At 40.7% G+C, this 12,819-nt stretch overlaps 1 protein-coding gene across 1 annotated transcript in view; it reads right to left on the bottom strand.

The window, feature by feature from the left end:
• LOC148429935 (tetratricopeptide repeat protein 28-like) overlaps positions 1-12,819 on the bottom strand; it is a 125,004-nt gene that overhangs the window by 8,577 nt on the left and 103,608 nt on the right. Inside the window, exons 9-14 of the mRNA XM_088418647.1 lie at positions 11,476-11,585; positions 7,627-7,756; positions 7,307-7,525; positions 4,456-4,633; positions 2,832-2,972; positions 57-201 (exon numbers count right to left, since the gene is read on the bottom strand). Of these exons, the coding sequence (XP_088274773.1) occupies positions 57-201; positions 2,832-2,972; positions 4,456-4,633; positions 7,307-7,525; positions 7,627-7,756; positions 11,476-11,585 (923 nt within the window). The remainder of the gene's footprint in view (positions 1-56; positions 202-2,831; positions 2,973-4,455; positions 4,634-7,306; positions 7,526-7,626; positions 7,757-11,475; positions 11,586-12,819) is intronic.

Here is a 12,819-nt window from a genome sequence, read left to right on the forward strand (position 1 = left end):
ACATGGACAGATAGGAGAAAAAAAATTGCGCTGTGTGTTGGCTCATCTCTACCCACCCCCTCCATAGGTGCAATGAGCAAATCATAAAGTGCTCTGAGAGGAGGCTTTCCGAGGTTGCTGGCGCGATGAGGCAGAGAAGAACAACCATCTTTGGCAGGTGACATGGTGTTACTGAACAGACTGGTCATGCTCTGGCAGCTCCTACACAAGCACAACATATCAAACTAAATTACACATTTCTGCTGTGGGTCCAATTATGTGCAAGAATGTAATTACCATAACGGGAAATTAAATTGGATTAGTCATTTTCAGCAGTAAAAAGTTGAAACTTCAACTGTCGTTAATTGGATAGCTAAATAAACTTTCACATACATTTAATGCGGGGTCACCAACGTGGTGCCCGCGGGCACCAGGTAGCCTCCAAAGATCACATGAATAGCTCAAAGGCCTGTTCTGCAAATAGCTTACAAGAGATACAAAATTGGTGATATTCTATGACTTTTACAATTATACAAGTATTACGTTTACATTAAATATTACACTTGATTTACATATTTACTACAGTTGTTCCTTAATTATTGTGAAAAATCACACAAACTGGTAGCCATTTGAAGTAGCTCTCGGTTTCAAAAAGGTTGGTGACCCCTGCAAGACACAGTACTGTTGCCATTGCAGTTGTGCAGAGATTTTAGTGTTCTTGACGTGTGCGGTTTACTGTACTGTAGTGTTGAACGACCCACTGATTTCAAAGTATATTTGAGTCCACAAGATGGCAGGATTGAGCTGTGGTAGCCTGCGACTGTGGTGTTCTTTGTTTACGTCACCGAGGAGAACTATTTTGAGGAAGAGCATCTTATTGTCCTCACATTTTTCACTTTAAAATATTGTCCAAAAGCAGAGCAGTATTGCCCAGCCAATGATTTCTGTGATAGATTGGATACATTTGACAGGTGTGTTTTATGTTAGCTCGCTGTGTCATAGAAGACTCAACTCACTGGGAACGTGCTAATGATGGTCATAGGGCAAAAAGCCTTTGGTGCAGCAGAAGCATAGGCCAAGTTTTATTGCCACACTTGCCACAAGCCTCCATCTGCTCCTTCTTTCGAGGTCCAGCCAAAAAGCATCTAGTCAGCCCTTGTGGGAGCTTGCGTCCACTCGCATGCCTGTTTGCTTGCCTCCCTCCCTCACTCACTCACTCACTCACTCACTCACTCACTCACTCACTCACTCACTCACTCACTCACTCACTCACTCACTCACTCACTCACTCACTCACTCACACTTTCTTTCAGCCTTTGGCAAGCGCCTCGATGGAACGCAAACAATTGTTTGTTAGCCTGACAGGATGGAAGAATGAGAAAGGAGGAAAGCGATAATCTGAGACAAGATGTGTGTCAAGTGCAAAGAGAAACAATGAGGAGAAAATGCAGGGCATGCTGGAGATTGTTTATTTGTGAGCGTGCCTCATTTGGGCAAAAACAATTCCAAAACTGGAATTTAAAAAAATAATAATTATAATAAACTACCACCTAGTGTGGGTTTTATGCTACAGCTCCTAACAGTATTGGTAAATTGAAATTGTTGGTCAGTAGTATGTATACAGTCACAACAATTTACATTTGTTGTGGTGGAAATAAATCTCATTAAAGTTATTGGGAAGTAGAGTTTTAAATTTTACAAAAAAAAAAAATCTGAATACTTTTTTAGTAGCATTTCTTAATTTTTTTTTTTTTTTTTTACATCTTTGAATATTTTGCTTGATTAATTTCTGATCTTGAAAAGGTCCCGTGAGCTAGCACAATTCTGGATTCAGTTTGACAATTCACATTTTCAGGTCATTTTGACAAAAAAAGATGTTGGGAATGCAAGATGATGCCTTGTCATTTTTGTGATAGGTGGTTCAAATATGTGTGCACACCCCATATAGAGTAGAACTGGAACTGGAATGAGCACAAGGACGCTTTTGCCTTCCTTTAATTAATTCATATATGTAGAAGGGTCTCAAAAACAGCATTTACTTTTGCTTGGCTCTTACCTAAAGCATTTAATTGATGAACCATTCTCTGAATTATGGGTTAATGTAGTCAGCTGACAGCCTTCATCCCTTGAACATTTTGGCAATAAATGCATTGCACTTGCAGTTTATCATAATGACCCAGAGAAATTTTCTTTGTCTTCTCTTAGAGTAACATTGAGATCAATGTTAGGCTCCACAGCACAAGGAGCTTTCTATTCCCTGGTTTTTTTGAAGCCCCAAGAATGAGCGGATTATTACTGGTAGCCCATTAAAAGGGCTTAATGAGCACCAAGACTCAATTAAAGATGGAATTATCCTCTCATCAAAGAGAAGCTCAATAGAGGACGAGGACAGCGAAATATGACCCAGTCGCACACATTCACTCATGCCCTTAAGTCTAGTGGTGTACACTACTATTCAGCACCAGCGCTAAGCATCAATAAAACAACGCATTGAGTAAACCACAGTACACACAGTCAAATCTACTGTTTTAATTGTGTACCAAAAGACCGAGAGGGCAGAAAAATACCTCCACACACTGAAGTCAATTTCTGGCATGCAGAGTATCTGCACACATGGACCCAGCCCATCAGAACAGACAGATGATAGAGGCTTTAGAGATTTGGCTCTACTCTGTCTATTTAATAAGGGAATTCATATGCTGCCTCTGCATAGACTGAACAACAGGCAATGAATCCTTTCACAAATGAACCAGTGAATCCCGAACTAAAGCAGCTTTCCCCTTTTTAGTCGGTTGAACTCAACAGACTTTGTATCTACTCTCCATGAGTGCACATGTGCAAAATTCTCTTACCTGTTGAAAAGGTTGTTTCTGGACACCATACGCAAGAATCCAGTTGGATCAGTGACAGAGTTAAGCTTGTTGTTTAACTCCTCGAATTGTTGGTCCAACAAATCTCCCGCCTCGCTCTCTGTCTCGCTGCTTGAACACCCTCTAAAAAGTAGAGAGAAAGAGACATGAGACAGTGCTCATCTCATTGCAGTACTGGCACAAGAACTGTACTTCTGTGAAGTAGACAGTGTAAGACATGCATTGTTCCTCTGTGGATCGCTGAAAAAAGTATATGCCCAAAATAAGAATGGTTCAACCCACACAAAGATGTCCTAATTTCACTTTGGCTTAGTCCAAAAACCTGGCAGAGTGTAATCCTTTCATTACAAAGCTGATGATGTTGATCCAGCCATTGAGTCAACCACCCCCACCTACTATCTCTCCCTTCATTATGTCCATCTGGGAAAAAAAAAGAAGTCCTCATCATGGAACTCCTACTGTAGTGCCTCAGAAAATGAAATTGTAACATGAAATTGAACCACTTGAGCTGTTCATACTGCAAAAATATGCAAGTACATCTTACCTACAGCCAACACATTTAAGAGGTCGAAACTTTTATTATCAAATTTGTATTTATAAACATAATATTGTTGGGATTTATGTGGCACTGTTAGTGATACACCTCTAAAGGTGCACTGTATCAATTTATTTCATTTGTGCAAAATGTGTCTAAGTAGACCACACAACCCTATGAAGAATAAAACGGCAAAATATTAGAAATGGCTTTCAGTAGTCCGTAAAAAAAGATGTACACGACTGCACATTTCAACCACAGTAATTATTAACTGAGTACCTCTCTGACTGTCAATTAAAACAGATCAATTTCTGTTTTTACGGAATAGGTTTTGATACAGCTCTCATTTTGGATTTAATTAGATTGTTAAGATATTTTGACTTGTGAGTTTACATATTCAGCATACTGAGAAGTGTCTAATCAGCAGCATCCTTTCCTCTCAATACACCCATTGCTTTTGCACACATCCGCTCTCAATTCTTCCTGCCATTCACAATGTGGGTTCACTGTAAGGGTGCTGCTTATCTTTTGCTCTACAATGAAGGATGAATGGGCTCAAAAGTGTAGCCATATTGTGCCCATTCAAGTGCAATGTTGTGAATGCTGCTCCCCATCATAGCGATAAATGAGCTGGTAATGGGGCAGGAGGACCCCAGCCAGTTGTAGAATGGAGAGGCAGGTGTCAGGCAGGCCAACTGCTCAGTGCACTTCACAAAAATGTAACAAATGTCAAGATCCGTGGATTGCAGCGGTCAAATTTCGCCTCAACATCTTCTTTCTCATTTTGAGAATTCTTCTTCTTTTTAAATGTGTCAGCTTGGTGCTTTTTGTGTTGTGAACTTCAGACACCAATGAAGGAGCCATCTTTCCATCTCACCGGAAATACTCTTCCGTACCAATGGAAAGAGTGGAGACTTGTAATCACAGTGAGTAATGGGCTGGATTAACACTCACTTTCCATACTTCAAACATCTCAGATAGCTCTTTAGAGGAACTTCTCTTGTTGAATTTGTACAGGTTTTATACATTACATTATTGCTGGACACGATCTATCAGTTCACCTGAGCTCACCTGCTATAATAAGATTCAACTCCGAGGGCCTCTCGTGCGCTGGCAATGTGCTGCTCCAATGATGAGGCACTGACTATACCTCCACCACCACCACCACCAGCACCAACTCCCTCCTGGAAGTCTGACCGTACTTCTGATATTCCCTCACCCAAGTACACCTCATGGAACTTCAGGATGCCTGGGGAGACAAAGAGAGAGCCCTTATAAATGTTGTCATTTTCATCAGCCATAAACTGACAGTTTTACCCTTAATTAGGTTAAAAAAAAAGAAAGAAAAAAAAAGATTTCCGCCAAAGTTTTATTTCAGGGACTTTTTTTTTTCATATGAAACTTGTGTACCCCCACTGCTATATCCCAACCAAATGAGGAACCTAGAATGAAAACAACAACGCTGCATGCGGCTCTTTTCCTCATATTGACATTTTGACAATATCTTGCCATGAAGCTATACCTTGCAAAAGACATTTGAGGGGCAAATACACTCAAAACTCCATTTGTACTGTTAACTGTGAACAATCAATGAATAAACCATTGTAGTGATTGTTACTTTAAATGAATACATACATAATGATAAATGCCCTTAAACATCTAGGCAAGACAGTTCAATGCCAAGGCCTAACACCAAGGAAATTAACAAATGTAATGTTCAGCCCCCAAATATTTTTTCTCATAACACAAATATAGAATCTGCAAAAGTGCATCTGTGGAGTGAAAATGAATAAAACACATTTTATTCAATAAAATATAAGTGCAATCTGTTTCTACCATCTGGTGCACACTATGACAGCCCTGCTGAACCTTGAAGAGCAATGTAGGTTGGAGGATCGCATGATGTGAGTAGGACTATAGCATTATGTCAATGCAAACATGTAAGTTGATTGAGCGTCATTAGTACACATTCATTCCAATGTCCATTCAGGCTATGGAGATGCAACGTGATTCACAGCTAAATAAGGACAACATTTGTAGCCCTTTTGTGAGTGCAGCTCTTTAAGACTGCGCAATGTTTGTGTCCCAGCCGGTTACCAGGGAATGCCAGGAAGTGAAAAGACATGCAATTAACCGGCAAGTGGTTCCCTCTTAACTTTGGGCAATATAAAGTGCTTTGATTATCTCCATTGTCCCTGAAGTGTTGCCTTCATTCGTATTTATAATGCTGGGGTTCATCTGGTTGCCTGTGAGCTGAATTTGATCAAATGTTAAAGCTGGGTGGAATGGGACATGGGTCATGGCTTTTATTTCCCCTCTTTGCACAAAGGATCAGTAGCAAAGAGCTCAGTATGGCAATCGTGTGACATGCGCTAATCACGCTGAAAGAAAATGGGTCCGCTTAAGAAGCTGGAATTTCACGACTCATAAAAGATCAGGCATCTTAGTGCCACTGCCTGAGTTGGTGCGACCCAGTAGTCGACAAGAGATGTGAAATCGCAGCAAAAAAAAGAAAAAATGGTTCAAGTGAAGTAAAAAGCAGGCTAACCAAAAGATGAAAATAGATTCTATGTTCAACTGAGATGTGTTCTGTTTTTGTCAGGTGGGAAGAAATTGCCCATGTGGTTTGGCTCTGTCACTAACAATTAACAGACAGAAGCCCCGTGGGGTGAGGAGGCAAATCCCAACAGTGAAGTGGCAGGTGGTGCTGTAGCATGGTGTGAAAGCTGGCCTCCATGAACCCGTGGCTCAAAATAAAACACTGAGAACATTTGAAAGGGAAAGCAAATAACTTTATTTCAAACTTGAGCCACTTTTTTCCCCCCAAGTTCATCAGACTTCTGCATTTAGTGTCTGGTGAACTTATTTTACCGAGGATTAACTCATTCACTGCCACGGTGTTTATTAAGGTGGGCAACTTTGCTGGTCTGTCAGTTGTCAGTGCCCAGTCGCACTTACGTCATCGTCAGTCCAGCATTTTTTTCAAGCTGAAAATTGTAATCGTCAGTCCGTCAGAAGACGGCCAGTCCGACTGCAATTTCCGCCACCCACGCCAACTTCCGTCACCACCCCGTAGCCGCTAACTTCTTTTGTCAACCCCCCCACCCCTCCAAGCCAACCATGTAAGTCACACTGCACTCAAAAAATGTTTTTTCTCAGTATTATATACACCGACATTTTTCTGGATAATTTAGTATGTCCAATACACCCGCCATGCATGTTTTTGGAGTGTGGGACGAAGCCAGCGTGCCCGGAGAGAATCCACGCGGGCTCGGGAGAACACGCAAACTCCACACAGGAAGGCCGGAGCCAGCTGGCCTAGAACGTGGGTCCTTTAACTATGAGGCGGATATGATAACCACTGTTCCACCGAGCCGCCCATACCACATCATGTGTGTATGATTTCAACTTCAATAATAGAAGAGGATCGTTTCCCAGTTTGTCTCTAAAATTAAGGTCTATAAACTATTGTAATAAAAAAACAGATTCATGAATTAAGTGGCATTTCATCACTGTGGATTTGAGACAGGTTTACGCACCTCATACTCGAGTAGAATATGTATAATAATATTTGGTAAAAGTCTTGGTAGGAAAAGCCCTTTCTTGGTCTTAGTTTTGTGAAAAAAAAACAAAGAAAGCAAAAAAAAAATCACTATTCCGTCTAATATGTCACAAAGCCAATGTTTTTGTTTTTTTCTGGTGCACAACACATGTCTCTTAGGTTTGCTGCTTTTATCGTCACAGAATACAAAATTATGAGGGTTTTGGAAGAAATAGCATGTTTTTTTTGTAAACTGTTGGTATCAATGCATAGATACCATACTGGAAATCAGCAATAAAAGTGTTTTTTTGTTTTTGTTTTTTTTTTTTTTTAAACAGATTGCTGTTGAGTAAACCTACACCAAATCAAGTCACTTCTTACCTGCTCCTGGGGCAAGTAGCCAACTGTACAGGTAACCAGCAGCCATGGAAAAATAAAGCACCAATGCCCTCTGGCTGTTGACGGTGTCCAAGATATGCTCCACTGTTACAGGCATATAGGGGTCTGAGTCCTGTTGGCCCGTTTGCCTTTCAACCAAAAGATCAGCGAAAGCACGTGTACGTCCTCGTTCTGCCACCGCCAAAGCCTCATCATGGTGACCTGAGGCGTACAGCAAAATTTAAAAAAAGAAGAAGAAATTACTTCCAAAACAGCAGTATGCAGTATACAGAAATATGAAGTTACAGTAAGAGGAACCATACCGAGGCTCACAAGGACCCTTTGGAGAGCCTGGTAGCAAGAGGTTTGCAAGTCAAACAGGGAAAGTTTGTAGTCTGTGCTGTGCTGTGCTTCATGTCTGATGGTCTCGAACAGTGCTGATGCCCGGTAAAGCTGCAATGATAGCAATGAGTTATCAATGTTGTTTGTTAATACAGTATAAACAGTGATATCACAAACTATTGGTTTGGAATCATTCAGGGAATTTCAAATTGATGTTGTGTAATTTAACCACGACCTTTTACCAATTCAAATCCAATAAAGGGATCATTGCTTTGATCAAAGCATGTATTTTCAAGCTGTCTTTCAAACTGTGCCTTCTATACATACATGAGGATAGTAGAATTATAATCTTTCATTCAAAAAGATGGTGATAGCCCAATGGTGTAAGAAATGCAATCAATTATTTTTATCGTATTTACTTGCTCGTTCCTTTTTTGCCAAGCCGCCAAAGGACATTTGGGAGCAGCGCGGTTATGAAAATGTGGAAATGGACAAAAAACCTTTTCTGCCACTAGGGGGTACCATCACACCTTCCCCATCCAGAACGTTCTCTTCTGTCTAAACAAGGGATCCACTCAAATCTGTTGATGAATTACCATGCAACTCAAGTGAGCAACTCTCCACTTCTTATTCGAATGGCCATAGAAAAAGGCGGACCATTATGTAGGCATCTTAGGTAGGCCTTTTCCACTCACTGTTTGTTATACCTGTTGTAACGGGATGGTTTTATTCAGTGTCAAATTATGTCATTTTAAAAGCGGCGCGATTTTGTGAAAGCATGATGGTGAGGAGCGTTGCACTTTGCCCAACAGAGCCGGCTAGGAGTGCTGATTCATTGAAGCTTTTATTGATTTCCTATTCCTGCGTCAATGGCCATGCTCTAGGATGACTGAAAGTGCTACAGAACCACTCTCCGGGAGTCCCTGCCAACACAAAGGCTAAGGCGCTCTGCTCCCACTGCTTGGTCACAGTCACATAAGACAAACGGCTGCAGTAAATAAAGGGTTGCAGCTCAAGGTGAAATGATTTGTATCAACAGTGTTTTGATTTCGGAGACAGAAAGAGAGAGAGAGAAAGAGAGTGACAGAGAGAGAGAGAGAGAGAGAGAGAGAGAGAGAGAGAGAGAGAGAGAGAGAGAGAGAGAGAGAGAGAGAGAGAGAGAGATATTCTGATTAGCACACATGCATGGACTGTAGCTCATCTGGAATATCCCAAGGTCATGCTGCAAAGTCTGTCAGAGGGAGTGGAGAGAAGGGATCAGTAAAGAATCTGGTTGTGCTAAGTAAGAGAAGCCGTGAATCCCTGGGTGATTTTACTGATAGGACTATGGGCTAGTGAACAATTGACATTATATTATATTATATTATATTATATTATATTATATTATATTATATTATATTATATTATATTATATTATATTATATTATATTATATTATATTATATTATATTATATTATTTCTTAACAATTTGTAAGATTTTGCAGACACCCCTTACAAAATGAATCTCATTTCTCAAAGCATCTTGGCTAGTGACGATTCCAAATGTGGTGTGTCCGTGGTGACCTGTCGGGTTGCGATCCAGACAACAGGGACGCAAATTCAAAATGTCAAAGACTCTAACGTGGCTTTTATCGGACATGTTAAGTAAATGTCAGTGTCATACGGAATCAGTGATGCGAAGTGAATTCAACACGCTCTTCTGGTCATTTCTATAAAAGACCTCCTCCCCCGGGAACATGCCTCTGATGAATAACATCAATGGTAAACAAAATGTTCAATCTGCAGTAAAGTACTGATATTTAAGTAACCGTCAATTTATTGATTTTTACTGCTATTCTAACATGGATGTCAAGTGGTTGTCAGAGGACTATTGTTATACTGATTAAAATTAAGATGTCAATCTGAGTGCCACAGTGAACAACAGGTCCATAGCAATTTTACATATGGAGAAGATGAAGAATGTGAGGTCAGGTGCTTTCATTTTGCACATATGCGTTATGAATATCAATTATAAGTGAGGGTCATGGGTTTTACTAAGGTTAACACAGTCAAGAACAACCACTGAATCTATATTAGTAGACCAGTTATTCTTTGAATTGTTCATTGGTACTGTAAATATGGCAAAATTGACAGAATACAATTTTGATTTTTTATATATATATATATATATATATATATATATATATATATATATATATATATATATATATATATATATATATATATATATATATGTGTTGTGAGATGGTTTGGTTAGATAAGTGTCAACAACAACAAATTAATTTAAACCTTGACTACTTTAAAATAAAATTCTTGGACATAACTCAAAATGCAACACTACTCATTCTACCGGTTCAAGCTATGTTGCTTGGTATTCCTGTTGTTTCTTTTTGTCTTCAGGACATTCCAATTCTATTGCACAGTTGGCGTGGCTATGGCAAATGTTTGTGAAATGGCTCTGATTGATTTTCAATTATCTCTTGGCTTCTTGCTTATTTTATATATACAGGTCTTCAGCTTTCATGTTGGATAAAAAAAAAAAAAAATCATCTTCACAGCAAAACTCCAAGATATAGGTGATTTATTGCTTAAGTAAACAATATAACGGAACAAATGTGCATATAAACACACCTATCAGCCAGGTGTTCTCATAGGTTAGCGTATGAGAAATGGGTGGGCTTAAATTCAAGTATCACTGTTACCACTTCTGTAAAATAAAAACTAATCCAACACACACCCAGAGGCAGATGTGGTTTCAGTGCCTTGTGTAAGGCGCAGCAGTAGTACAGCATGGAGCCTCAGAAATATATCTAACATTCGATCAGATTGGTTTGCAAAAAACTTGACAGGTTTTCCAGTCATGTTACCATTGCGTGTCAGATACTTGGGCAAAGCACTGTATCGATTACACTGTAGTACAAATCTATGGCTATGACGTGTTTATCTGCGAATCAAGCAGGTGCAAGGAAATCTATCGTTATGATAATGTTTACTTTAATTGGATAAGAACTAAAGAAAACTCATCCTCTCCTATCGTTACTACCTCACTTTCACCTTTCATATCTGATGGTCATATGTCTGTTGCGATAGCCGCATTTACAAATTCAATGCACTTCACTGCATGGGGCCAAGTAGATAAGTCATGTTTAGTTGTAAGTCAGCCAATGTTTGTCCATACCAATTTTCTCCCATTTAGATTTTGTGCCCACTGGGTCACAGGGTTGATCCAGGTATTGCAAATAAGAGATTTGATACCAAATAATAAATATTACATTCTTTCCACAATTCACTAATTGTATTTTTGGTCCCAGGCACATGTCTATGAAAAATGTACTTTATCCTCAACACATTTAATCCCGGTATTAAATGAATGAGAAATGAGTTTTAGGTTAGCTTAGCAATTAGTGGCTTCTACGTCTTTCCTCATCACGGCTCCGTGAGACTGATATTTGTCAGCGATGGAGGTAACAGTTTCGGATTTAGGAGTGGCGCTGCAATGTGTTTTGCCCACACGTACCCAGCCAAAAATTGTTGCGAGCTTGATACCGAGACATTACGTAGCTTCCGTCTTCCTTGAGCACAGCAAAGCTTTTTGGGACAATTCCGACGGCTGATCCTCAGTTTTGCTATTAAATGTGTTTTGGTGAGCTGCAAGTGGCAAACTTTGCCTCATGAATTGGAATATTAAACAGCTTACTCTAAGAAATGTATAAATATTGTATATGCTACGATATGCTAAGCAGAGTCTATATTGTAGCCAACATGTGGTGGATATGAGGATGACAGTTCAGATGTAGGTTAAGTCAAGTAAAAACAACTTGGTAATTCACCTGATGTTGGGCCTCCTCCAGATTCCCACTGGCCCACAGAGACAGCCCCAGACGATGGCGGATCTTTGCCTCCTCCTCACGCCGAGCCAACTGCTCTGCAAGCCGCAAGCCTGCCAGAGAGGGAAGGAAGCATGAGAGGACGAGCCTCAGAGGAGGCAGAGTCAAAATTATTCAGAACAGGCGGACTCGTTTGAAGGAACAGATGTAAGCATGGCGTGGCGCTGATGTTTTGTCCGTGAACAGGTTTAAATACTTGGCCTTGGTTCTCAGCTGCAACTCACACTGGGACAAGCACTTTCAAAGGCACACATTCAGAGAAAGGCTGTACACCTATAAATGCCAAGGATCGACTGACTGAACAGCAAATTATACCACTTTACGAATGATCTCAAAAAAGTGCATTCAATTGATTTCTTGTAAAGTGGTACTTCTTACCTTGAGATATTTGGTGAAACTGCGAGAGCTTATGAACTACAGTCGTGCCTGAACCTTGCGCGCAGTATGGAAGGTGACTATGCATCGTAATTAGCTGTGGCAAATCACAAGCTACCCCGTAGTTTGCCTTTCGCTTCCATTCCCTCAAGCAGCGATGTCTATGTCACGTCATTGCGTGTGCCCTTAGCCTCCCTGCCGTGTACTTGGGTCTGCCCAATTACTGGGAAGAATATGCTGTCCAACCGAGAACAATGCTGGGAGGTGTAAGGAAGGTTGAAAGGAATAAAAAGACTGGCTGCTGGGCTACACTAAGGTGATAAATGGACTGCAAACAGTAAGCAGAATGCAATAAGCTATTACTTGAGGGAAGTCACTTAATTGCACTTATAAGTGTATTCTCTCGTCCTGCTGATGTGATGGCTGAGTCTAAACATGCTTTTGGTCAGAGCCAGTAGAAAATGGGCCAAGCCACACTCGTTGTACTCTTTTCCCGGCAATACTGGAAAATGGTCTGTGGCCGGAGAAGATAAGCCAAAAACAGAGAGCATGACCTAAAACTATTCCACAAACCTCACCGACATGCCACATAATCGTAGACTTCATGGCTCCTCGACGGCCACGCTAGCCGGCAGTCTTTGAAGCCTGATTCAGTCCACCAACAATCCCCCACGCCCACTCCCCTTATCTTTTGCACACACCCTCCCTCTGTCCTGCCGTCTTTCCCCTCTGCATCGGTTGTGCTCTTCTTTCCCTCTACAGTGGCTACTCTTTTTCTCAACCCTGTCCCCTCCCCACTACCTGTTTCATCTCGACATTGGCGGCAGTGCTCACTGGGCCTCTGCACTGTTTAGGGCTCATTAGGCGCCTGAACAAGAGAAAGGAAACAGATCGAAATTATCCTCTCCATTC

Source organism: Hippichthys cyanospilos, chromosome 1 (genome assembly GCF_059441005.1).
Source record: "Hippichthys cyanospilos isolate Australia breed blue-spotted pipefish chromosome 1, RoL_Hcya_1.0, whole genome shotgun sequence".
NCBI classification, from domain to species: Eukaryota; Metazoa; Chordata; class Actinopteri; order Syngnathiformes; family Syngnathidae; genus Hippichthys; species Hippichthys cyanospilos.